Source organism: Aptenodytes patagonicus, chromosome 1, assembly GCF_965638725.1.
Source record: "Aptenodytes patagonicus chromosome 1, bAptPat1.pri.cur, whole genome shotgun sequence".
NCBI classification, from domain to species: Eukaryota; Metazoa; Chordata; class Aves; order Sphenisciformes; family Spheniscidae; genus Aptenodytes; species Aptenodytes patagonicus.
In genome coordinates, this window is record NC_134949.1 from 212,702,056 (window position 1) to 212,729,798 (window position 27,743).

General features: G+C 38.3%; 1 protein-coding gene across 1 annotated transcript in view; it reads left to right on the top strand.

Annotated features, from left to right (window-relative positions):
* TRPC6 (transient receptor potential cation channel subfamily C member 6) overlaps positions 1-27,743 on the top strand; it is a 114,154-nt gene that overhangs the window by 68,070 nt on the left and 18,341 nt on the right. Inside the window, exons 2-6 of the mRNA XM_076329884.1 lie at positions 5,835-6,609; positions 15,012-15,197; positions 17,310-17,474; positions 22,220-22,433; positions 24,297-24,524. Of these exons, the coding sequence (XP_076185999.1) occupies positions 5,835-6,609; positions 15,012-15,197; positions 17,310-17,474; positions 22,220-22,433; positions 24,297-24,524 (1,568 nt within the window). The remainder of the gene's footprint in view (positions 1-5,834; positions 6,610-15,011; positions 15,198-17,309; positions 17,475-22,219; positions 22,434-24,296; positions 24,525-27,743) is intronic.

Genomic DNA, 27,743 nt, shown 5'->3' on the forward strand with positions numbered 1-27,743 from the left:
TTGGCTGGGGACCTTTGAGGTCTGCGGAAAGACCTTACTGGTGAAAACTGAAGGCCAAGAAAGTGTTGAGTACCTCAGTCTCACCTGTGTCCCTGGTCACTGGGTCCACCACTCTGTTGAATAGTGGGTCCACATGAATTTCCTTAGCCTCCCTTTTGCTTCTAGGGTACTTTCAGAAGAGATTTTTTTGCTGGTCTTCGCATCCTTTGCTACTTTTAACTCCAGCTGAACTTTAGCTTTCCTGACTCCATCTTTGCATGCATATGTATTGTCTCAACGTTTCTGCCAAAAGTGAGAATCAGAAGGATAAGGATAAGCAGTAGAGATGTGTTATAATCATGAGTTGAGCAGGTGTGGGGAATTTAGGCTATCATAAACATAACATAGCTAATGTTATGTTAATGATACTAACCATCCTATATGTGGTACGTAATCTACAAAGAGATGGAGTTCCTGCTCTGAATCGTGGTCTCATGGTGTCTGTCTGCCTTTACTGACTGTAGGAGTTGGAGAGATTAACCTCATTAAACTGAACTTAGTCTTTGCAAACACTTCCCTTGCTATGTAGGAGATGCAGCGTGGCTTTTTGGATAGTAGATAGCAGCAGGAGGAGCTTTCACGTACACAGTCACAGCACATATGGAAGGAATGGGAGAGAAACTGATGGAGTAAGGATTGAGGGAGGTAGAACCATGATACCAGTTGGAGCAAAACAGCAAATATTTCTTAAAACATGGTGGTTTGGGTCTTTAGAATGAATTGAGGTGAAATAAAGTAGAGGAATCATGGGTGGTCTGGGGATTTCTAAGATGAGAGATACTGCAGTGACTTTTGTTAGAAGATGGTCATCACATCTTAACATCTGAAGAGGCCATGGAGAGGGAAATTACAGTAGCTATGATGAAAGTTAGTAGAAGTACAGATAAGGACACCTATAGCAGCTGATATGCTGACATCTGCTTGTGTTAATTAAAATATCTTAAAGCTTTTCCTTTGCTAAATGTAAGAAATAGATTAAAGATCAATACATGATAGACACTGGTTACTTTGCTCATTGCCTGCTTCTGCTGCCAGTTGAGTCAGCTGCAAAACTCGCACTGAGAAAATGTTAACACCTATAATGGCTTTTGTCTACTTTTGTTTACTCTTCCAATTCTCTCCCCATCCTGCCGGGGGGGGGGGGGGGGGGGGGGGGGGGGGAGTGAGCGAGCAGCTGTGTGGTGCTCAGTTGCGGACTGAGGTTAAACCACGACAGCTTTTATTGAACAGAGTAAAGAACTATGGAAGGGGATTAATAGCTTCAGAACTGATCAGCATATAATAGAATTTTTTACTTTCATTTCATTAATTGGACAGGAAACTTGAACCTACATGAGGTGTGATTAACTGCTGTAGAATATGTCCTGCTATTCCATTGCAGTTGGAGTTCTCTGACTCCATCGCAAACACTGAAAAGACGTGCCATTCATTTGAATAATAAAACTTGCATTTTGTTATTGTGATAATACACACATTTGACATAAAACAACTTAAAGAGAAACTGAGCAACTGGTACTCCAAAAAAATCCAAGTGTAACAGTTTATTCAAGTCAAGAGCTAAATCGCACAGTAACTTCTCAGATAGAGGTGGATATTTTCACCTTTTGCTATCCTAACTTGTTTAGCTCTGTGGAATCCAAACAGCATTATAGCTTCTACTGTAAAAGAAGTAGGAACAGGAGGCACAAGTCAAATATAAGTCAAATAAACAGTTGACTATATAATATCAAAGCAATCTAAATGATGGCAAGCACAGTTACAGCTACGTGTAACTATTACATATCACAGTAAGTTTATTATTTGATATTTTGTAATAAATAGTTTTTCCAAATTGTTAGTAGAGAAACATTTACTCTTTTTTCAAACAGCACAGCAGGGCAATGTTTAGTTCTATGTGTAAATTAATTTTGAAAGCAAACTTTTTTATTAGTAATAAATACAAATCTTATGAACTGTGGAACTGCAGCTCAGAAAAAAGCTATATGCTCTTATATTTATCCTAGTTTTCCTGTATATATGTGTTGAATCTTGTAAGCTTGATATATTTTTCTAAACTGATACCAAAGGTATTCCTTTTTAAAGTAATCACTTTAAATGTCACCGTTCTTATCTATATTTCGTCTAGAAATGCTGTTTTTGACCAAACCATGCTTTATTCTTCCTGTTTGTTTAGGCCTGCCTCCTATGAAGGTTTTACTAACTTGCATTTATACACTCAACTATAGAATGCCAAAAGGGCAGAGCAGTATGCATCAAAGGAACAATATGATTGTTCATTAAAAGTGCAGTAGAAGAAAAGAATAATTAAAAAACATTTATATATCTTACTGACAACTGTCCAGCCCAGGTATACTTGCTTTTCCAAATATCTCCTAAGAAGGAGTGGCAATTCACAATTCAGTGAACTGCCATGACATCACATTTGTAAAAAGTCAAAAAAACAGTACAGTCGAAGTTTTTGTATCCATTTTCTTATAAATTTTTAATGTTACACTAGAGAAACTTTAGTTTTTATCAGTTAAGCTCTAAAATCAAACCATGTTTAATTAAATTTGCATGTACAAGATGCGTAATTACAGTATGTATTGTTTGTTTTTACTTCAGCTCTAGTTCATTTCACTATAAAAATGTATTTTTTTCCAAGCATTGCACAATCTGGATATGCAAGGACAATGGTGAATGAAAATCAATTCTGATCAGTTGATCAGAATCAACTAAACATTTTTTCTCAAAATTTTATGATTATTACACTGAGCCTCTCTTTTCCAGGAAGCTATAAAACTCAAGAAAGATATAGCCTGATTTAAAACCCTTGACTGTAGGATTTAACTTCATTGGGGTATTTAAGTCCTTCATTTTTTGACAACTAACTCTGTTACGGAAATTAGGGAACTTCTCTCCCTATGGTCCTGCTATGGTCATCTCTTAAAAGTTATTCAGTGCATAAATCTTAAAACCCAGCAGGTTTTAAAATTTCCACTTACATTCTTTTCTTTCTCATTTTTTCCCCCTCATCTTGAACTTCCTTCTCTTTCCTGTCTCCCAGCTGATTTTCAGCCTACCAATACACTCTCATATTCCACCTTTGAAGAAACTTTTCAGAACCACGTTACAGTCCTTTAAGGTATAACTTTCAAAACTGGGGAGTCTGTCATCTGCTTTCTCAGCTGTGATCTCTCCTTTCTACCATTTCATCCCTGTTCCAATTTAGGACATGCATTTCCAGTTAAACACTTGTAGGTATATCAAAAGACTGGCTTCTATTTAGTGAATTTCAGATTTTGGCACCAATATTGTCGCCAATGCCAGTAACATTTTCATTCTTTCAGTTTTCATGTTTTCTGTGAAAAGCCTTTCTTCTCCAAAGGCTGTCTTTTCAACAAATATAATTTTTTTTTCTTTTAAAATACCTGGAAATATGCATGGAAAAATTTCAATCAGCCATATAGCATATTCACCTATAAGACATTAGCGTATATCCATGCTCTCTCATATGCTTTGAACCCACAGTAACTGAGATAGCCTTCGTAGAGATCTTGAGGAGTAGAGGAGGACGGGATCTAACTTTATTCCATGTCATGAAATGATAGACATAGTGCAAACTAAGACTGTAAACTTGCCATTGTAGCACGGTATTAATACTGTCTGCATATTGAACAATGTTATAGTTGTCACTTTTTATATATTCCACATTCCATACCTGTGATTATCTTGCAAAAAAAATTGTCCTTTTGGATCTGAGACTTTGGCAATTTGAAGCATTTCCAGTGCTGCAGAGGACTCTATCTCTGGAACTGAGAAGGCAAGAGGCAAAAAGGAAATTTATACTAAAGTTAAATATAAACAATCTAGAAGAAATAATATCTTGTAATGTTACTTTTTGTGAAGACATGTTGAGTCACAAAGGACTGATTTGTTTACTGTCATTTAAATATTTAAATTCATATTCATTAATAAATATTGAATAAAATATTGCTTGTGCTTATTATTTTATGGGAAATACTGAAAATACTGAAGTGTATTTGAGCATATGGATGTAAAGAATCATTAAGCTACCATTCAAAAAGAAAAATGATGAAGTTGTAGTGAGTATTATGTAGTTTAGCAGAGTAATTCTAGGAGAGAAAATGATTTGCAATTGAGTATTTATTGAGGATTGGAATCCTAGTTGACTGAAATAAGAGAGTCATGAATTAGATTTTCTTCTTGTTAAAGAGAATGTAGCATATTTTGTAGCATTCCTCAACAAACTCAGCTTTGATATGGTTCACTTTATGTTTTGATAATAAATTAATTATTAATTAAGTAACTAATAATTAATATAAGAGGTGAGGAATGGCTGAGGGTTTCAGTAGTAGAAATAGAAGAACAGATAACATTTCAGAGCTATCATGAAGCAAGAATTGGCAGGGTTTGGTGACAAGCCACAGAGTGGAGGAATAAATAGGATATCAAGGTTATAATGAATGTAATAATGAAAAGGATGGTGGAGATGGGGAGTAACACGTCATACAATGTAGTCAATATGCTTTTATCTTGCACAGATTCAATTTATAACTGAGCATTCAATTACGGTTTTCACAAAAACATCATCAGGGTGAAGAGGAGAAACCAGATCCAAAATGTAACTTAGATAGTTGCCAAAGTAGTGATGGCAATAAGAAGAATAAGAGCAACTGAAGTCAGCCTGCTTGCTTTTCTGAGGCAGAAGGAAATTTAGAGAGTGTCCATGTTTGTGTGCCCTGCTGTGCTCTGCAATCCCTCGTTCCTCATCCTGCGACTGCTGACTCCTTTCATACTGTGACTTGTCTTCACTCTGAGCTGTGACTTAGCACCAAAGTAGACCAAGTAAAGAACTTTGGGTGAATGGCATCCTGAGGGGATGGTGGCTTTCAGAAGGGCCACCTGAGGGCACCTAGGGTCATGTGGTGTCACTGGGACTCCTCCTACCAGCTGAGCAGATGTGGGCTATTCTCACTGCATTGTGCTGTTGATACCAGCTGTCTCTGGACTGAGGCAGTCATTGCATGTCATCGCTATTCTCCAGGTCATCTTTGTATTTAAAATATATATTTAAACAACGAACTTGAGATCTGGTGTTCTTTTTCTTGATACCCAGTTGTTCCAGTGAAGTCGTTCAAAATATCTGCTAGATCTAGCAAAGGTGTCAGAAAGTAGTACGTTCATCCAGAGAAAACGTAGTTTTGCTCTTGAAGCAATTCTCAAACCTAGCTGAATGTTTTCTGTTGAAAATATTTTTGTAATCAGAAAGTGAAATCTTGTAAAAATGTTATAATGCTTTCTTCTTTTCTAGATTAAAACAGGAAGCACTTTTTTCATGAAGTGACCGTACATATCAGGGGGATGTGTGGGATACCGAATGACGATGAGAAGTTTGGATAGAAGAGTGCTGGAAAAGCAAAGAGGGATTTCTGTGTAAACCTGAGAAAGAACCTTACCTTTAAAACTGTTATTCTACTTATGTAACATGAAGCACAATCCGGCTTCACTAAAAATTACGCAAAAGCTATGGAGGATGAAATAGGGAAAAAAGTGTAGTCTTAAATGATGATTGACTAGGGCTTTTTCTTCTTGTTGAAATAAAATGTAGCTGGCTACTGATTCCAGGACTGTGTAGTGACAGTGGTTACAAAGTGCATCAAAGTCAGGGTTTCTGGTCTCCCTGCTGCATTAAAAATATGCAGCAGATAAATGATTAAAATATTTTTATTAATGTTTAAAATGGATATACCCTTGCATATAACAGAACTAATAATTTCTCTATTTCCACACAGCCGAGGCAACGAGAATAGACTAGCGCTACGACGGCAGACCATTCTCCGGGAGAAGGGGAGGAGGCAGGCCAGTCGAGGGCCAGCATATATGTTTAATGACCACTCAACAAGTCTTTCTCTTGAGGAGGAGCGCTTTTTGGATGCAGCAGAATATGGAAATATTCCAGTGATTCGCAAAATGCTGGAAGAATGTCCCTCACTCAATGTGAACTGTGTGGACTATATGGGGCAGAACGCTTTGCAGCTGGCAGTTGCCAACGAGCACCTGGAGATCACAGAACTTCTGCTGAAGAAGGAGAACCTGTCTCGGGTTGGGGATGCCTTGCTTTTGGCTATTAGCAAAGGTTATGTTCGGATAGTGGAAGCCATCCTAAACCATCCCGCATTTGCCGAAGGCAAGAGGCTTGCATTGAGTCCTAGCCAGTCGGAGCTCCAGCACGATGACTTCTATGCATACGATGAAGATGGCACACGGTTTTCCCATGATGTTACACCAATCATTCTAGCTGCTCACTGCCATGAGTATGAGATTGTCCACACTCTGCTGAGAAAAGGAGCTCGGATCGATAGGCCACATGACTATTTTTGCAAGTGCAGTGAATGCAATCAGAAACAAAAGCATGACTCTTTCAGCCATTCTAGGTCCAGAATCAATGCCTACAAAGGTCTGGCCAGCCCTGCTTATCTGTCTTTGTCCAGTGAAGACCCTGTAATGACTGCCTTAGAGCTCAGCAATGAGTTGGCCGTGCTTGCCAACATTGAAAAAGAGTTTAAGGTGAGTAGAGGGATACCGATTCTGACAGACACAGAATTGCAAAGTTCAATCAAAGGTCTTTCTCCCATTCCTTGAACAATAAGAGATCAGCATCATCTTCACAAATCAGCAGGATGATGTGGGGAAATGTATAATTGTTTAATGAATGGGAGATTTAAGTCTTTGGGAATGTCTTACTGCTCTGTGCGGATTGTAATTCTTGCTGCTTATGTAGAAGGTGCCAGTGAACTCAGTTTCCACTTCCTATCGGGGAGGATAGTGAGGGAGTCCCTTCAAACCTGTGGGTGAAACTGGATTAGGACAGGTGAAAGAGGAGACTGAAGTGGGACAGTTTGGTTGCTTATGCAAGCCAAATTGCATGGTTCTACTAAACCCTCATACATTCTCATTATTTTCTTGTAGTTGGACTGAAAGCTTTCTCACTTCTCACAATGTTTTACAGTTACTTACTAAAAGGACTCTAATGTAATTCTTGTCCTTTTTTAATGTGTTGCTTTTCTCTGGTATTTCTACTAATCTCTTCCTCTTTTTTACTTATTTGTGCCTAGTTATATGTGAACTCTGTGAAGTTAAAGACTTCTTCAGTGTTATATAGAATTTTTAATGTTACAAAAATGCATGATTTTGAAAAAAAAAAAACCAAAACAAACAGTTGAGACCCAGGGATTCAAGGCCCCTTGGATCCTTGAAGCATGAATGTTCTTTGTTTTGTTTTTTTTTTAATTATGTAGATACAATGGTGCACAACCTACAAAAACATTTACCACAGTTTATTTGTGTTAAGACAGTAAGAATGTAAGCTTTTTGCTCTCAGTAAATGCAAATCAGGCCTTGTGCTAACATAGGCAGTGTTAATTATGACTTAGGTTAGCTAAAATCACTTGGACTGGGTTTACCTTATGGGACCCTGTTGAAAGCAGATGCTAGTATATGATACTGCTGTGACAGAGCAAGATATCTAGACTTCACTAGCAGATCAAACCTCCTCCAAAGCAGTAAGAGAATCATTTCCAACATTGTGTTAGGAAGAGTTTGAAGTTGCCATGATCAATACTTAATGTTAATCTTAGCAGTGGCACAGTTCTCAAGGCCGTGAACCCATCTCTGCTCAGCCAACTTGAGCTGAAATGCTGCAATTCTCAATTACTCCTAACTCGTTCTCGTAGTACCTTTGTGGCACCAATCTGTTGTAAGAAGCTGAAATATGTCTTGGAGGGGTTCTTAAAAACAGCAGCTAAACAGCTGAAATAGGAGCAGAGGAGAATTTTTATTTTATTTCAATAAGACCAAATTCTGGGAAGAGCATTTCAGCTTAAAGCAGAGGATGAAAGTCTGCCCCATGAAGTCCCTGGCAGAAATCCTTAGGACCTCAGTGGACTGAGATTTCGTCCAGTGTTTTCACGTACAGTTCAGAGAAGAGTATTTAAATATACTCTTGTTTCTTTCTCTTTAGCAGCTGCTGAAGATATGAACAAAAGGACTTGATTAACTTAAAGGGGAGTAAATTTAGAACAGAACAGAAAAACATTTTTCATACATTATAAATGCAGCCTGTTAAGTTCACGGCTATGTTGAGATAAATAGCATGTCTGATTTGTAGGGACTGTATAGCTCCATTTACCACAGTTGGAGCGACACAAGCTAAGATTATTATAAAGATAAATAAAATCATCATCTGGAACTGTCAGCAAGAAGTGTCCTTCAAATGTATGCTGCAGTACACAACTGGCGAGATGAACTGGGAGCGCAGTATTTGTCTCTGGTGCCACCAGGGCAGGGAATGGAGCCCACAGGTGAGAAAAGGTGGGCTGGTTCAGAAAGCGTGCTTCTGCAGCCTGCCCTGAAGTGCCGTGAGGAGGTCCTTCCTCGGTGTGACCTGGCTCATCCCTGAGTGACTTTTGGTTTTTTATTTCCTCTTTTGTCTCAATTGCCTTCTCTAAAATTAGAGCTCTACTTCTAGGGTAGAGTTGTATAAAGAATTGCAACAGAGATTTTGAGGTACTGTCCCTCAGCAGAAACAGGAGGCTAGACAAGAGACAGAGCAGCTCCATATTGCCAAGCGTTAATAAGCCAAGCTCTGCTGGGGATGTACATACTCTCTAGAGCAGAGTGAAGGTGAATAGGAACATTGAGAAGCAGGAGCACAAGGCAACACGGAAATTTAACTCTCCCTTAATTTAAGGTTTCACCAGAAGCGGGTGGCTGGCAACATAAGGTCTTTTGGGAACATTTTTGTAGGTATTAAAATCATGTGGTCGTTCTGGATGAATATTAAAGACAAGGGAGTACATTTATACATGCATTGATGAGAGTTAACATTTACACTATTGGTAAGTGGTAACATTTACAATATCTAGACAGGCTGGGGGCTGGACTGAGAAATACCTGGCTTGGGTTCGGTGCAGGCAGTACAAAGGTTGTGTATACAAGCTGGAGGAAATGGACGCTGTTGTTTACTGGGCTTGTTGTGCTCCTGTAAGCTCATATCCCTGCTTGCAGCAACTTATCTAAAAATTGTTACCCTTACTTTATTTCAGGAGTTTGCTACAATTATCCAGTTAGTGTAGTCCCTGTGTAAAAATGTGGTTTTCATAAAAATGTGTTACACGTGTTGGTGTAATCAAAACAAGTATATTTTTAGTACATACATTAGCTGGACATGGCAAATCTTTAGCTCCACCTAGGGTTTGCCTGAGCCATTTAAAGTATTTAAAACCTTGCCTAAATGAAAATTGAATTTTCTGGTAATACACTGTTTTAAAAGTCACCTATTTTATAGTGCTGATGAGGTATTGTTTCAAGGGAGCTTCCTAGTGGGTGCCTACAGCAACCAGTGGCACAGATGATTCCCAGGTCTTCCTCAAAGGCAATAGAAAGGGTTGATGCTGAACTGTGATGCTGGTTGCTTCGTGACTATCTTATGAATGACTTCTCTCTCCTGTCTTACACCATCAGTTAAGGTTAGAGATAACACTGACCACGAAACTGTGATTGACGCAAAATAGGAAATGCCGTAATCAGTGGAAACCACTGTTCTCTGGAATAAACTTCTTTCTTTTCTTCAAACCTCTGTAGTGGTGGTATCTAGCATTACATGCCTGTTAAATTTGGTTGCAGATACTGTTTTTACAAGTGTTTTGGAGGATTGTTCTTTATTAGGAGTCTCTGGTGAGACCCCACCTGGAGTACTGCATCCAGCTCTGGAGCCCTCAGCAAAGGAAAGACATAGACCTGTTGGAGTGGGTCCAGAGGAGGGCCACAAAAATTATCAGGGGGATGGGACACCTCTGCTGTGAAGAAAGGCTGAGAGAGTTGGGGTTGTTCAGCAGAGAGAAGAGAGGGCTCCGGGGAGACCTTATTGCAGCCTTCCAGTACTTGAAGGGGGCCTACAAGAAAGCTGGAGAGGGACTTTTTACAAGGGCATGTAATGATAGGACAAAGGGTAATGGTTTTAAACTAAAAGAGGGTAGATTCAGACTAGGTATGAGGAAGAAATATTTTTACGCTGAGGGTGGTGGAACACTGGCACAGGTTGCCCAGAGAGGTGGTGGATGCCCCATCCCTGGAAACATTCCAGGTCAGGTTGGACGGGGCTCTAAGCAATCTGATCTAGTGGAAGATGTCCCTGCCCACGGCAGGGGGGTTGGACTAGGTGACCTTTAGAGGTCCCTTCCAACCCAAACTATGATTCTAAAACCAGAAAAAAGTAGAAGATGACTTCCGAAGGAAGACTAACTGGACAGATATGTCAAGCATAGTGTAGGAATATTTCTGTACCAAGCAAACAGCTAATTCAGGCTTCCTGAGTAATTCTGAGATCTTCAGGATTTTCTGAACGACATTTAATTTAGCTTTTTATGACATGGCTAAGTGTGCAGCTTTACAATGTTTGATACTATATAGAATATTTTTATTTTGGGGGATTGTGCTTGTATTTTCTGTCATCAAAATTGTTTGCCCACCCTAGAGCTAATATGTCCGTAAGGATGTAGATGATATCTGACAAATGTTGTCCTGCAGAGATGTGGCCTAGAGTTTTGAGAAGGACAGCTGTGGCCCAGTGCTATTCAAAATGGATAAGATTTGCATGTAGTACAAAGTCCGCTGCAGCTATAATAGCAACAGACTGTTTTATTGTTTAATGGGATGGAGTGGAAAAATGTATTTTTAAAATAAATGTAGCTATGTTACTGTTTGCTGTAAATTAATACCCCTAATAAGGTCATCTGAGTTTGCTTTTCTGATGAGAAGCAAAATTCAATTTATCATCTCAAAGTCTGATTTTCTGTTTGTTTTCATTTATACAACCCCCATTACAGAAATTAGGTCCCAGTCTTCATTACAGGTATTGTCAGCTCTCTTAGAGAAAAGTTAACATCACCTTTTAGAGAAGAAGAATTGAGGCACCGAAGGAGTAAGGGCCACCTTTGTAAGGGGAATAATGTGTTTATCTACCCTACTAAGATGCCTAAATCCAACATTTAGTTCTTACATTCACAAGGCACTGTGAAATCCTAAATCCTTGTCTCGCAGTACCCGTGTTTCTGGTCTTGGCCTCTACAGTTCACTAAGCAGGGCCAGGACTGCTCCATCTAATCTGTGGGGTTCATCTAATCTGCGTCCTGAGAGCATTTTCATCCTGGGCACGGTCGGGGGGACAGCAGGAGCCTATGACTTGGTCACAGGAGGCTGCGTGGAGAAGGCCCCTTTCTTCTGGGAGAAACGGCTATGGTGATGCTCTCCCGCTCTCCTGCTTACGTGGTCAGAGGTAAGGCAAATCATGGTCAGCTGAGGTTTTCAGAGTGACCGTGGCCTGCTTGCTCCCTTACCTGGGACGCCAAGACAGTCTGTGGCTGCTCCTACCACGAAGGGCAGATGACTCCTCTCGGCAGCAGCTGCTGTCACCCCCACCCCTCCTGTCATTCCTCTGCCACCAGCATCTTGTTCCCCTGGATCCTCATCCCCCATGGCACTCGCCGCAAATCATCACCTTCCTTTTGCAGGGTGGGAGCAGCCAGTGCTGCCCCCTCATCCTTGGTGTGGCAAAACTTGGCAAAATTGGGTTTTTCCTAAACTGCTGAGGAGCCCTGAACCAACCTTGTCACATGTGTAAAACAAAACACACACATGCTTTATTGGAGAATTAAGGGCTGATTCTTTTAGAGCCTCCAACTGTAATTTAATTGCTAAGTACCTTCTCAAGTCTCCCAGGACTGCTTTTTTAATTCATTAAGTTTACAATTTGCAGTAAAGGAGAACTCGTGGAATTACCCCTGTGCCTTTGGCCATTTTCAAAAATAAGTTAAGCCAAACAAATTACCACATTCCCTTGGCTCACATTCATGGTAAGAGACACGTGAGACTCTGGGGGAGGGGGGAAGTTTCTGTGCATGTGTGACAGAGAGACACTGAGATGACAAGAAGAGCGTATTAATTATTTTTGCTGTCACTATATGTTTAAGCGGACCAAGGAGACAAGGGGCAAAAGGCGGCCCATGCAGTAGTCTCTGCAAGTTAACACACTTGATTTCTTAGGAACCAAGTTCCCTGGCTAGAGCTACCTTCCCTGTGTTCAGACCGTGACAAATCTTCCCATAGCAGTTTAAGACATTATCATCCCTTCTGTTCTCCATAACCTTCCCTAAGAGGATAAATTCTTCATAAGGGAATATGTCTCAAGACAGCAAACTGTGAAGTGGAGCAGGGAAGCGTGTCGCCTTCAGCTGACTCTGCTGTGTTACAACCGCCCTGTGCCGCGGCTGGGGCGGAGGCGGTGATGCTGGGCTCTGCTTGATTTCCCCAAAGCTCGTTTGCTGTAACCTGACCGCCGAGGAGATTTCAGCTCAGCTACCACCACTGATCGCAGCTACGGCAATATTTCACAGGAGGGGAAGGTGTTTTACTGCATTTGCAAATGAGAAGATAAACCGATGGAGTTTAGGGATGAATTTACTGGGTGCTAAATATACTGTGATACTGTGTACAGAACCTAAATTCAGAAGGGATAATTCTGCAAAGTGTGAATGGGGGTATCTGGCTATGTTTAAAAGTGCGCATTCAGTATTCATTTTGGTAAATAGGACTACACTCAGAAAAAATCATATTCTTCATTAGAATAAATTATCATCTATGATTTTTGTTTTGAGACTACCCAAAAGCATTGGACTCCACGGTGGAGTAATGGTCTCCTCACATACTGTTTTGAAAATCCGTGTCATGTCTCAGTCACCAGAGCTGGAAAATACTGATGAAGAGTATGTGTGTGTGTGCACATGTATGTATGTATCTCCTACCAGAAAATATAGACATACCAATACATAACAAATGTATTACAATATTTTGTAATAGTTATTTATGAAGACCAAATTATTTTGTTCCTAAATTTGTTGAAAAATATTCCTTTTTTCATTTGATGTTCAAGGGTCAGATATCAGTTTGGAACAGTTCATGGTACCTAATCGTACAAGGGTGCATTGGTTGACTCTATGTTTTTCCTTCGTCTGTGAATCTCAAATGGCTACTTTTCCTTTAATTTTGAAGAGGACATTTTATGTATTAAAATGATTGAATACTGAATCTTGTCTTAGCTGTTGCTGCTACAAAAATGGAAGCCAAACAGGAGGTAATAGATTACTCTCAAAAAATGTCTTTCTGTAGTGCCAAGAAGTCAGGATTTTGGTTAATCTCTATTGTTATTCTTCTGAAGAGAGGGAAAATAAATAATACAATAATAAAATATACAGCATGTCATGAAATGGTTAGTTTTAGTATTTAGCTTCTGTTGTCTTTGTAGAGAAATTACATTAAAGTTCCTTTCTCTTTTATGACACATCTGAGCTATCTTGCTTACATTACATTATTAAAAAAATAAATCACTAGCAGTTTTATGTAGACATACAATAGTGTCTATAACTATTTGTCTATGAATGTTTGCATCCATCGAAGTAAAGTGAAATGTAAAACTTGGATGCGATCCTTTAATATATCCAAGTAATAAACTGGTATTGTGGTGGTGTGGGTAATAAAGCACAAATACGCATGAAGTACACCCTCGGCAAATAAATTAGGGTATTCTGTATACTCAAAATAATGGTTTCTCTTCCAGGGTGTGTATTAGATGGCAGTTAGCATGAAGGAAGTAATTAAAAAAAAGGGACTAAACAGAGACTGAGTGGGAAAAGGGGGAATGCTATGAAGAACAGACCAGAGGAGGGGTAAATGTGTCACTGTAATAAAAGCATTCATAGAAAGTTACTTTGAACATGAAATAGAGACTACATGAGCAGTCCTGTGTGGTGTGGGGTGGTTGGGGCTTTTTTCATTCTTTTGTCTGGGAAAAATTCTACAGTAATTTCTTCTTTTTAAGACGAAAATTAGCAGAAAACATAAAAATATTGGAAGTTGTTGACACATGTGAGTAAATCTCTTGTAAGATCTAGGCCAGGGGCAATATATCTGTACACGTTTTTTAGCTTTAGATATACATCTATATCCATCTACCTCCCTATCTGTCTAGCTTTATTCATCTTTTATGACCCAAACACAGCTGCAAGTAAGGAGTGGTTAACAAACTGTGGATTGAATGATCAGAATATCTTTTTCTGTTTTGACTTATGCCGTCTGGAAAACAGAAGAATATTTGGTAGTTAAAGCAGTAAGCAACTGAACCTGCAGTTGTAGAGCAAGATTTTGGCTCATGCGGTGAAGTCTGTCATGAGATATTTGAGCTAGAGAGCTTTGAGTTGAAGTTAGAGACGTGGTATCGCATGCTATCTGTAGCTCTGCTGACACTGTTGCTGGAAAACAGCAATCAAATGTTGTGTTTGCAAGCTGAAAGAGATGTTGGGAAATGAGAAAGATAAGATTTACAAGAATAACCAAAGGCCTAAGAAAATTCAATATATTTATGTAATTCTCAAGAGATTGGGAAGTTGTTCAGACGTGTTCTCTGTAGGATACTCATCTTGTCCAACTGAGATCTCTACAGTGTAACTTTCTGCGTCTGAGCTAGTTATCTAGACTTCTGTGACAGTCAGTGAATAGAAAAATTTCCCCTGTGCTATTCATCTCAACTTGAAATAGTAATTAAAATATGTCATACAATATTTCTGAAAGTGGTTTTTTACTTTCAACTGGCTCTAAAGCAAGTCCAGAGAAGTAACTCGTGTAAAAATTGATAATGTAGATGTCTAAGGTAACCAAGGTAAGACGAATCCTACTCTTTGAACATTCAGGAGAAGTAGATGCCTGATAACAAAATGCTGTTAATCTACCAGAAAAAAAAGCATAACAAGATGCAAACAATCTATTGATGCTCACAGATGTGTAGCTGGGATGTAGAACTATTTCTCTCTTGTTAGGTCTAAGCAGCAAGTTATCTTCTTTCTTCTTTTCTTTTCTAGAATGATTACAAGAAATTGTCTATGCAATGCAAGGATTTTGTAGTTGGACTCCTTGATTTGTGCAGAAATACAGAAGAAGTGGAAGCTATTTTGAATGGTGATGTAGAGATGAGCCATAATAATGGAGAGCGTGGTCGCCCCAGCCTTAGCCGCTTAAAACTCGCCATTAAGTATGAAGTTAAAAAAGTAAGCAATTATGTTGATCAAACAGACATGTCATGATAGTGATATTAAATTCTGTTGTTATTAAATGTTTATGTTTTGGTAGCCTCTGACACTTAAATGAACATTTGGACTCTTCTGCACAGTGTATTTTACAAACAAAAGAATCCTTGCCCCAGATAGCTTGCAGTATAACCAAGAAGTAGGTATTCAGGGTGGATCCTGGTCACAGTGAGTATGAGAGCAAATGGCTCTAAAAAAATGTGTAGCTATATGCAAAATTTGTGGATACTTACTTGTTTTTAGTTTTAATCTATTTTTGAAAAAAGATGGAAGAAATTTGCACTACTGCAGCCTGGAAAAGTGTAAGATTTAATAAAAACCAGAGGATAGCACAGCAGTCCTGTGCACAGAATGATAACAAATACTGATACGCATTTTTGTCAAGCTGTTGTCTCTTACTCAGAAAGTTGAGAAAACTTAGTGAAATTGTGTGTTTCACAGAAAATGTATATTTGTCTGTATAGAGAGGATCAGAGACACAATGTAGGAGTAATAGTACTGTGGTTCTTACTTCTGAAGAACAGCAGGCTGCAGGCAGTGTCGAATACAGGAGTTATCGTCCCTTCTTTGGCTTACTTTCATTTCTACTGTCAGTTTAATACTCTGGTCTGCATCTGAAAAGTGTTCAGTGAAACCAGCTGAGTTAGTAGCTGCACCAAGACCCTTGAATTACCCAGAAAACTTCTCTTGGATAGTATAGGTTGTAAAGTTCTATGTGACATGCGTGTGAACCAGGGAGAAATGATTTGTGTGAAGTTTGTACAACCGAAGATCAAGAAGATACAACTCAGGAATATACTTCGAAAGCAGGTTACCCTAAAGTAGAGCTGTCTCCTGACAGAGCAGCAAGACCTTTGATAAAACTTTTCCTTCATAATGAAATGGATCATTGATGAAAATAAACAATATCTTATTTTAACAAAAAAAACAGATAGGGAATCAGGACTCTTAAAAATCCAGTATGGACTGAATATACAGATCTAATTTATCAGGGAAGAGCTGCAGATTTTTTACAAAAACTGAGTTCACATCTCTGGGGGACACCTAAAACATTTATATGTGAGGAGTATTTATGTGTTCATGAAGGGAAGAAAAGAAGAAAACCATTTTGACTGAAGAACACCTACCAGCATATGAACACAAACCTGCAAAACACTTGGCAAGCTACGGTCACTAAAGAGAGCTGAAACAACTTTTGAAGAGAAGATATCACATTGACCTTGTCCTTCATAGTATTTGAGTCTTAATCCTTCCCTGAATATGAACTTTCTTTCAACACTTTCTCTTGTCTGAATAAAGACATTTCTTGCACCTTCAGCCAATCATCCTTTAAATATAGAGAATTATTCCAGAAAAAAAATACTAGATTCAGTTAAATTTTTAATTTTATTTCCAGGTCTAGACTTAAAAATTTACGGTGCACAAGAATCCACTGTTTGTTAATATCTACCTTTGTAAGATGCTTCTTATACTTTACAGAGGTTTTGACAGAAAAGAGGGTTATAGGCCAAACTTCTCAGTTTTGCAGACTTTGTCCAAAAGATTCCAGAACCAAGTTATAAATAGTCCTTAGCTGATTTCCTGCAAAAGTGACAGCTGTTTTCTTATGCCAGCTGAAAAAAATTGTATTTTCCACGTTAGCACGTGAAAATTTGGCATATTCCTTCTTTCATAACTAAAGACTATATAGCATCCTTTGCAGAACAGAAACACTTAAAGTTTTGGAATTTCTGAAGTAGTAACATGAAACTTATAAATGCCAGAAACAAGTAGAGTTTGCCTAGATAAGGTTTATGTTTAATTACCCTTAGATGGAAATTAATAGTTTGTGATGGAACACAATGTCAATAAAATAATAGTTTTTTAAATTAAAGGTTTTATTGTTGCTGATAGCAACATGCCTGCATGCTGGGAGATTATGCTCATCAAAAAACTTTGTCTCATACCCTTGTTAATGCTCCTTTGAATATAAGCTGAGTTGTTGCTGTTCCCACATTCTTAATGTGCTGGTATTTTAATAAAAGATATTCTGATAGCAATATTGTTTTGTTGTGCTTCTTTTCTTTGTTACAGTTTGTAGCACATCCAAACTGCCAGCAACAACTTCTCTCAATCTGGTATGAGAATTTGTCAGGTTTACGGCAGCAGACCATGGCAGTGAAGTTTCTGGTCGTTCTTGCTGTTGCAGTAGGACTGCCATTCCTTTCAATGGCTTACTGGATTGCTCCTTGCAGTAAGGTCAGTCTGTGAAATCTTGTAATGGCCTTTTATTAACTCCTGTATCATCTGTATGTAGATTCCTGTCTGGCAAAGGTGAAGCATGAGTATAAATTACTGACATGATTAAATAATACTTCAGAAACGTGTTATTTTAAAGCTGAGTTAGAATGGAATGGCTGCAAGACTGCATGCTCTGACAATTGTAATTAAGACAGGTAAATGTATTGTGTTAAATGCACTGTATGTTAAATTAATTTACAATGGTTGAGCAAGAGTTGCCTTGTAGAAATTGTACTTTAGAAACGATGAGTCAAACTATTCTTCATTTAGTTGTTGCCTTAGTAGGCAGATGCAGAGGATCCTAATTTCCCATTGATTCAGAGCTAGACTAAGTTCAAGCTGTGTGTTGATTCCAGTTACCTCAAAGGCAATTTTATTTTTGATGATTAAAAATTAATAGATAACAGTCACTGAAACTGAAATGACTGGCACTGAAAATGCCAGAAATTAAAACAATCATCATCAGTTTTCTAGAAGTCAGGTGAACTGTGTTGGCTTGTCAAGACAGTGCTAATACTCATTATATTTCATGAGGTTTTTAAAGCAGTCACACAGCCTCCTCTGCATCCATTTATAATGCACTGTCTGGATTTGGACGCTACCACTGTATCTGGTTTGGATGATATATAGTATGGAAAGCCTTTCCACTGAAGGTGGGTTACAGTCTCTGACCTCTCTGAACTTTGTGTTGAATCTCTGTTTTAGTTGGTCACTATCCATTTTAAAGGGACACTGATGGAAAATTTCCCTTGAGAGTATGTTAGAGGGAACAAATGAGATCCTAATTCAACAGTATACTAGGGTATAACATCTATGATTTTAGCAGGTCAAATCCTGTGCACATACAATGATTCCAGGGGAAGAGGAAGGTTGAAAGAGAGGACTGAGGTCTTTGTGGGGTTTTTTTATTGTTCTCTGGGAGGAGAAAGGTGGGCCTTTTTTGTTTTGCCATATTTTTCATTTCTTTCAGTCTGGACAATAAAAATCAGTTATATCATTTTCGCTTTTCTGTATAGTGACTAGGATTTTTATGAATACTTTGTCTTAAAACACGCCTTGAGATTCAACATACTTCAGTAATTGGTTTTCAACTATAGCAGTGACTTATCTATTTGTCATTTTCCTTTTTCAATGATTTATTGGATCTTAAAGTGATTTTGAACCATTGTACATTCTGGAAAAGCTATTTCAAAGTAGCTTTTTAAAGTCAAGGTTCAAGGAACAACATCCTTTAAGGTTTCACTTCCTCTGTTGCTATTAATCATCTCATCGTGTGATTTATAAGTTGAATGCTTTTTGTTTCATTATATTCTGCAAATGTAAAATCTAATCCACCTTTTTCACCAGTTGCCATTTCTTACCTTGTGCTTCACTCATACTTGAAAATTTGGTTCTTCTTTTTTCTGAAGACAAAAATGTTCACTGTTTAATTTCAGGATAGGATGGCTCCAATACAGAACACGATCTGTATCAACAGAATCCATTCTGTGTATGAATTGATGGAATTTTACAAATCTCTTCTCCTGCTACCGAGATAAAGTACCCATTATTTTTCCGGGTTTGGCACTATAGGGCACAGTGACAGAAGAGAGGGAAAATACTCACAGTATTTGTGGTGAAAATAACAGCTAGCAGTGGAGTTATACTGACACATTTCTTTATATTCTCATGCCATGGCTCTGAGAAAGGCAAAAATGTCTTTATGACATTTCAACATCTCAGTCGGTTACCTGTATAGCTGACCAGTTTCCTCTTTAGGAAGAAGTTAATTTGAGCTTGGACCACAGATACTGAATTGAGAGTTTCAGATCTGGAAGAAATTTCATAGAAATATGTGGACAAAGTCCTGTTGATTTGGCAGGAATTCACTAGTGTCAGATGCCAAAAGGAATTAAGATTGCCCCTTATTTGAGTTTCAGCCAGCAATCCACGTGGAGGCACTTCAAAGTTTTATGAACTGTTTGCTCTGCATTTCTAATTAGTAATTCAGTCTAACTACTGACATAATTAACCCAAAACTTCTAGAATACTATTTTATTACATGACATTTTGAAAGACTAAAAACTTTTTTCAGTTATCTCCAAGAATCTCTAATGTCTGTGCTGTTCAGCTCTAATTAATAATAGAATTTAGATTTTTAGCTTTATGAATTCATAAGTAATTCAGTCAGACCCTGGCCAAGATAAGGGATCTGAATTTGAAATTGAGTCTTCTTTCACTGTTCCCAGCCACCTGGGGTTGGCATTTCTAAAGAACTTGGTAAGTCCCTACAAGCTTTCTAGAAGCATGTTCTGAGGGTTATACACATTCCTCTTTTGCACTGTGGTAGAGGAAAAGAAATTGAACATTATGTCCAGTATATGAGGAGCTAGGAAGTTGTTCTTCCTAAAAAAGTATATGCATCATCTTTTTTTTGTTATCAGGCCTTTTCTCCTTTGTGATAGATGTGTTACCTGGAGTCCTATTTTATCATTTCTTTATCAATGCCACACTCCATAATGTTACAATACTGATTGTTTCTGCAGAGTCACAAAGGTGGAATAATGTGAATCACTCACTCCAGTCCCCAGCGATTTTAGGTGACCCTATACACAGACAAATACGTGCTGAAGTGTCCACCGTATAACTATTGTACATCTTGTCCTAACCTAAACCAACCTATAAAACACTCTCCAAAACTCTACAGCAAACCAAAGCACAGAGGATCAGAAACCAGAAAAAAACCCAAACCAAAATCCAAAATCAAAAGCACTTAAATTACAGAAAGAGATTCAGAGCATTTAGAAGATCATGTCCTTGGTCTGTGCAATGGGAGGGGATTTATTATGTCAAAATGCACAGTGAAAGTGTATTAAGGAGGGACTCTAGCTTATAGAAAAGTCCAAACTTGCAAGATTATGGCCTTGTCTTTACCTGTCGCTCTTTCCTTCCCTGATTTGTATTTTCTGACCTATATCTTCTCTGTAAAGAGATTCAGAATTTTAAAAGTCATTTCAATATTTTATTAGTTCACTGTTACATGGCAATGTCATAATAACTTCCAGCATTTGTGTAATCAGTTCAACCGTAGTCAGTCCTGCTTCCAGGGAGATTTTACTATATATATGTAAAAAATACTTTTCTGTCTCTTTTGAAGTGGTGGTGGTGGTGGTGGTGGGGCACTAGGAGTTCAGTCTTTTAAATTTTGTATTTTTTGATCAAGGGATGTATTAACATTACCTCCTTCAGTATTTTTTCTTCTTTTCTGGCTATGTCTCTTTCTGGCATCTGTCTCCTAACCCATCTTCGTTTGTGAACACAAGAATAATGCATTTAAAAGGACACTGTCAAGGTACTTTGTAATTTTCCAGCTCTGCTTTATTGTGTGTTGTTTATGACTGTTCCTTCCTAGCTTGAACTAAAATCTTTCCCCGTGGCGATTAACTGTTCTCTTTGTAGTTCACACAAAATAATTGGTTGTTGAAGTTCATCTCATGAGGCTGATGGAATATTTTATTTAATAAAAGATAAATTAATTTTATTGAGTGAGAAACATAATGAATGGCATGGGTTTGCAAAATAATATAAAGGAGAAAGAAGATCAAATTTTGTGCCTGCTAACCTTGACAGTGTTCCTTTAACAGTATCTTCTTTTTACATTTGTCTAGTTTTCTTAATGTTCTCTGTACTGGAGACCTTACCATCGCATCCTCGGCTGCATCTTCTTATTCTATATTTCTGTAAAAGCTGACTGTAAGGACAGCAAAATTCTGACTGTGATATTGAAACAAGTGTAGCAAAAATACGAATACCAATAGCTTATCTTTCTGCTTTCCCCTCCCTTTTCCAGACCACAGATTGTTACAAGTTTCAGCTGAGATCTGTGACACTTGCTTTCAATTCTTTCCAAGGAATTTTTGTCAGATACAGATACTGTCTTCATCTAAAATAAAAAAGTATTTTTCTGCAGTTGCCAACTAAGTGAACAAGCTAAGACTTTTACTATTAATACAGGCACTCTCAAAAATAAAGTAAATAATTGCTAAAAGTTCAGCCTTGTGTGAGTTTGTATGGAACTTCTAGGTTTTTTAAGTGTTGCACTAAACCATTTTAAATTGTTCTTAGTCATGACAAAGTTGAGGACATTTCCATTAAAGGAGTCAGGAAGGAAATTAAGACACTACAGAACTATAAACGTAACCTTTTGAGGCCTCATGACTTTTTTTAAAAAAGAAAATAAGTTGGGAAAACTGCACAATAACTGCTAAATTGAGTATCGCGTCAGTCAGGAAACAGAATTCTTCAATCATAATTCACTCCTGGTGATAATTTAATGCTTTTAGTAAGTGTCAAAATCTCATTTTCTTTGTTGCCTCATAAAGATGACTAGCATGTAAGAAATTCAGTAACTCTAATAAATTTTTCTCCTGATTACCTATAATAGACATAGATGCCCCAAAATAATTACAGAATTATTTCAAAACACTCAGTTAAAAATACATATATGGTGAAACTGATATGTTATCCCTCTGAAAACAGCAAATAAGTAGAAACTTTTAAAGGTGACTGTCAGCATGGCGTCATAGGATACAACTTTTTCCAAATATTTCTTCCTGTGTGTTATTGAAATATATATTTCTCTGTACTTTTACTGTTCTTTTTATACATTTTTATTCTGGAAGAAGGCAATGCAATATCCTTGTGTTTCATAACCTCTGTTGCAGCTGGGGAGGATAATGCGTGGACCATTTATGAAGTTTGTAGCCCATGCAGCCTCTTTCACCATTTTTCTTGGTCTACTTGTCATGAATGCAGCTGACAGATTTGATGGCACCAAACTCCGACCTAATGAAACAACAGGCAATGTAAAACAGCTATTTAGGATGAAAACATCCTGTTTCTCATGGATGGAGATGCTGATTATTTCTTGGGTAATAGGTAAAGATTAATTTTTGCTTAAATTTGTCTTGCTATGATTTCAGTGAATTTGGACCCAATTTAATCCTTTGCTATTAATGTTATGTGTAAAAATTGCAACAAAAGGAGTTTATTCAACTGGCTGCATTCCCACATTGGCCTCATGTTTCTTATTGGATGTCAGCAGGATTCACATGTGCCCAGTTAATCACAAACATTCAGGTTAAGGACTTAGGTGAAATCTGCATCATCTGAATATGAATGAATTCAGTTTTATGAATATCAGAGGAAAGCGTCTACCAGTTTTCTGGGTTTTTTTTGAGTCAGGCTGTGTCAACTCCCAAGGGGAAAGATTTCCACATCATGGGCCAAGTTTTTTTGTATCTAATTGTCTCTTTCTGCTAAGATTCTCTTATTTTGCAAGTATGCCTGCAGAATTCATAGTGTATAGCTGAATGTATTATTGACAAAAGAGAAGCAGAATATAGACCCCTGAACAGTCAGCGGTAGATTTTTCCATTCCAACACAGGGATGAAATGAATACTATGAATAGTACTGTGAGCTGACCCATTCAATTTGGTGATGCAGTACTAGTCAACATAAGAACTTGAGCACAGACCCTCAAAAATATTTTAGCTGTCTGATTCTTATTTACAAGTCTAATATTGTTTATTTCAATGGGGTTTAGATGCCCAAGTACTTTAAAGAGCTGGGTTCTGGTTGTTAGTTAAATCACTAATACAGGAGAGTTAAATTCAAGCTAAGTAAAATCTGTTTCCATTCAAGAGCTTATGCATTTAAAAAATTTTGCTTTTGAGCTCTCTGTGATTCAAATTGGAGCCATTTGTACACCAACTGATTCTTATAGCTTTAAAAGACATCGACAATCTTTATTTATTTCATCATATAGCTGTATATAAATTAATATAATTGTGTGTTGTGGGAATAATATGGCACTTAGATTTCCAAATATTCTGTAAATATCAGTGTTTTCATCTGATAATAAAGGAGTAAATAATAATTTTCCAATTTGAAGTTCTAGTTTGCTATTTTATTCTATTTTTATTTATTTCAGTGTCATGCATAAGACAGTTTTTGAAAAATTAGTTCAGTGCATACAGATGTAGCATTGAATTTAATTACTGTAATTAACATTATAATTGTCCTTATCTGAAAATGATGAAAAGTTCCTTCAGACAATTCGATAACTGCAAAAAATAGTGACATTATTCCAATTCATTTTTTTATTAACTCTCTTTAGAATCCTAGAAATGTACTTCATGATTAAATAAATTTTATCTTGAAAAGGAAAAGGATTTGCTCAATAAAAAGGATGCCATAAACTAATACTGTACTCCTATATTTTATTATTAAGGGGGAATAATTAGGAATCAAACAGATACCTTTCCTCTGTTGAAGAAGCATTAGGTCTGATTCTTACTTTCATGCTCATTTGTCACATATATTTGCAATTTCAGTAAAATAGACTGTAGCTGGGGTACTCTGTAAATAAGAACATGTGAATTCTGCTATTAGTTCTACCACTATATGATCATGCCAGAGCATTTCTGCTCTTTCAGTCTCTTTCTGTGTCTGTAACAGATGGTAATACTCACATCCCGTTCTTCTCTTTGAAAGCTTTTGTAGTTGTACAGGAAAAAGAAGTATGAAAGATTGTGATTATTACTCACATGAGAAAGAAGTACTGGAATGTATATGAATTGGCAGGTTCAAGGATTTTAGTTTGTGTTCGAACTCCCACTGACCAAAATGGTTTTGAGCTTGACTGCAACCAAGAGCATATCCTATACATAATAAAATATCAAATAAAACAAACATGAAGATAAAAGAACACACTGTTTTTTCTGTTTTGTCTTATACAGGCATGATATGGTCTGAATGTAAAGAAATTTGGTCTCAAGGTCCAAAGGAATACCTTTTTGAGTTATGGAATATGCTTGATTTTGGTATGTTAGCAATTTTTGCAGCATCATTCATAGCAAGGTTTATGGCATTTTGGCATGCGTCCAGAGCCCAGAACTTCGTTGATGCAAATATGAAAGATCTGACAAGTCCAACACTGGAGCCCAACATAAAATACTACACCTTGGGTGAGTTGATTGCACATGATTACGACTTACTTCTTGGGCCAAGATGAATTGATTTGCTGTTAATGTCTGCAATACTTTAGTTCCACAATGTACTGCTTAAGAAATTCCCACCCCTTCTTCTCTTTCTCATCCCTACTCTTTGATCACAGTTCCCTTGGCTATGCTCATACATCTCTTTGGGGTCTGTTCTAGACATCAGACACTGAAATGATCTAAGATCAAAATAACCCCACTGTCACCCCACCCCTTTTCAAGATTATTTTAATCCAGGTCATTTCATCTGTTCAGTTACACAACGCTATCCTGCAAACACTTGTGTTGGCACAACTGTGAATGTAATGTACTGTAATGCAGGGGCAGAACTAAGCAATGAGATGCAGGAACTTCTTAAACCTGCTTTGCCAACATAACCAATGTATCTTTTACATATTCTTTGCTTAGAGACTCTTATATTATTTTAATATTTCTCAATCCACCCTCTTTACCAGTAAGAGATAAAAATGTTGACAAACTTGCTTGGCATATATGAGAAGTGACTAGAAGCTATTTTGCCCAAATGAGAAAAAATTAAGCTCTGTTCACTTATGTTCACTCTCAACACTACCACATCTCTCTTCCCTTTATTAGATATTTTTCTCTAGATACTGAATTACATTAGTTTCTATCTCTATTCTATGCCTCAAATACTATTTCTGATAAGGCTGCATTTCTTCATTATCCAGGCTGTAGAAAAAGGAGAGCAATTAATATATATATTCTGAAACACATTAAATTGTAGTCATATAAATTTTACTGGAAAGTTACAAATTTCACATAAGTTATAAAAGCAGCTAGTTAAATATTAGTTCAGTTTTCAGTAACACCCACTTGAAGAATTTGCAAACAGGGACTAGTTATGTTCACAGTTTTTGGGTATGACAAGCACAAGTCTTGTAACTCATTTGTGCTATATAATACTGTATCATCTAGCAAGGCAGTTTCTGTTGACATCAGTCATGAGTTGTGACTTTGTTATGCACTTAAGCAGTGTTGAGCCATTTTTAGTGTAGAGAATCACAGAATCATTTAGGTTGGAAAAGACCTTTAAGATCATTGAGTCCAATTGTAAACCTAACACTGCCAAGTCCACCACTAAACCATGTCCCTAAGCACCATGTCTACACGTCTTTTAAATGCCTCCAGGGATGGTGATTCAACCACTTCCCTGGGCAGCCTATTCCAGTGCGTGACAACCCTTTCAGTGAAGAAATTTTTCCTAATATCCAATCTAAACCTCCCCTGGCGCAACTTGAGGCCATTTGCTCTTGTCCTATTGCTTGTTACTTGGGAGAAGAGGCCGATACCCACCTCGCTACAACCTCCTTTCAGGTAGCTGTAGAGAGCGATAAGGTCTCCCCTGAGCCTCCTTTTCTCCAGGCTAAACAACCCCAGTTCCCTCAGCCGCTCCTCATCAGACTTGTTCTCCAGACCCCTCACCAGCTTCGTTGCCCTTCTCTGGACACGCTCCAGCACCTCAATGTCTTTCTTGTAGTGATGGGCCCAAAACTGAACACGGTATTTGAGGTGCGGCCTCACCACTGCCAAGTACAGGGGGATGATCACTTCTCTACTTCTGCTGGCCACACTATTTCTGATACAGGCCAGGATGCCATTGGCCTTCTTGGCCGCCTGGGCACACTGCCGGCTCATATTCAGCCGACTGTCAACCAACACCCCCAGGTCCTTTTCTGACAGGCAGCTTTCTAGCCACTCTTCTCCAAGCCTGTAGCATTGCATGGGGTTGTTGTGGCCAAAGTGCAGGACCTGGCACTTACCCGTTGTTGAACTTCATACAGCTGGCCTCGGCCCATCGATCCAGCCTGTCCAGATCCCTCTGTAGAGCCTTCCTACCCTCATGTACACTGAAGTCTGCTTGGAGAACACCTATGTATGGTCATACTAACATTAATAGTGAATATTTAATGCCACAGGTTTTATCATAGGCTAGCAAACACAACTTGGTGGACACCAGGTTGAACGTGAGCCAGCAAAGGGCCCTTGTGGCAAAGGTGGCCAATGGTATCCTGGGCTGCATTAGGCAAAGCATTGCCAGCAGTTCGAGGGAGGTGATCTTGCCCTCTACTCAGCACTGGTGAGGCCACACCTGGAGTCCTGTGTCCAGTTCTGGGCTTCCCAGTACAAGAGAGACATGGACATATTGGAGAGAAGGGCCTATGAAAAGCCACAAAGATGATGAAGCGACTAGAGCACCTCTTCTATAAGGAAAGGCTGAGAGAGCTGGGACTGTTCAGCCTGGAGAAGAGAAGGCTCAGGAGGGATCTCATCAATGTATATAAATACCTGAAGAGAGGGTACAAAGAGAACGGAGCCAGGCTTGTTTCAGCAGTGCCCAGTGGCAGGACCAGAGGCAATGGGCACAAACTGAAACACAGGAAGTTCCCTCTGAACATCAGGAAACACTTTTTTACTGTGAGGGTTACCAAGCACTGGCACACGTTGCCCAGTGAGGTGGTGGAGTCTCCATCCATTCAAATGCCATCTGGACATGATCCTGGGTAACCAGCTCTAGGTGGCCCTGCTTGGGCAGGTGGGTTGGACCAGATGACCTCCAGGGGTCCCTTCCCACCTCAAACTTTCTGTGATAATACAGCTCATCTGGAAACTTAAAAGACATCTGGCTACTAGCCCATACTGAAACATCTGCCATCTTTGATTTTAGTTATCCAATTAAATTTTTTAATAGGTTGGGATTCAACTCCCAAAAAGTTACTTCAGTGATCTTACAGTGCACCTTTATAATCAATGGAAATCTAATCAATATAGTCAGTGAAGCTGTGAAATGGTTTTAGCGCTACCTGGCTCAATTCAATTGGCCAAACATAAGTGACTAGTGCCATTTGAATTGCCAAGGTGCTGCTCCAAAAAGACCTCACACAGATCTGTGCAAATAATCTTGGATACCCTGGGCATCTCAAATGGCAATGGATGTCTTTGTTCAGGTGCCTGAATCAAGCCCCAAGCGCTCACTAGGCTGCACTGACTATACCTCCCATTTGGATAGCTGTCTGTAGACATCTTAATCTCAAACTGAAACACACATGGTTTCTTCTAATTAAAAATTACACTTCTGATGAAGGTGTAAAAAGAAGAGAGTAAAACATAAGTAAAAAAATAGAATGCTTCCCTAGCCCTAGCATAGTAGATGCTATATACCACTTC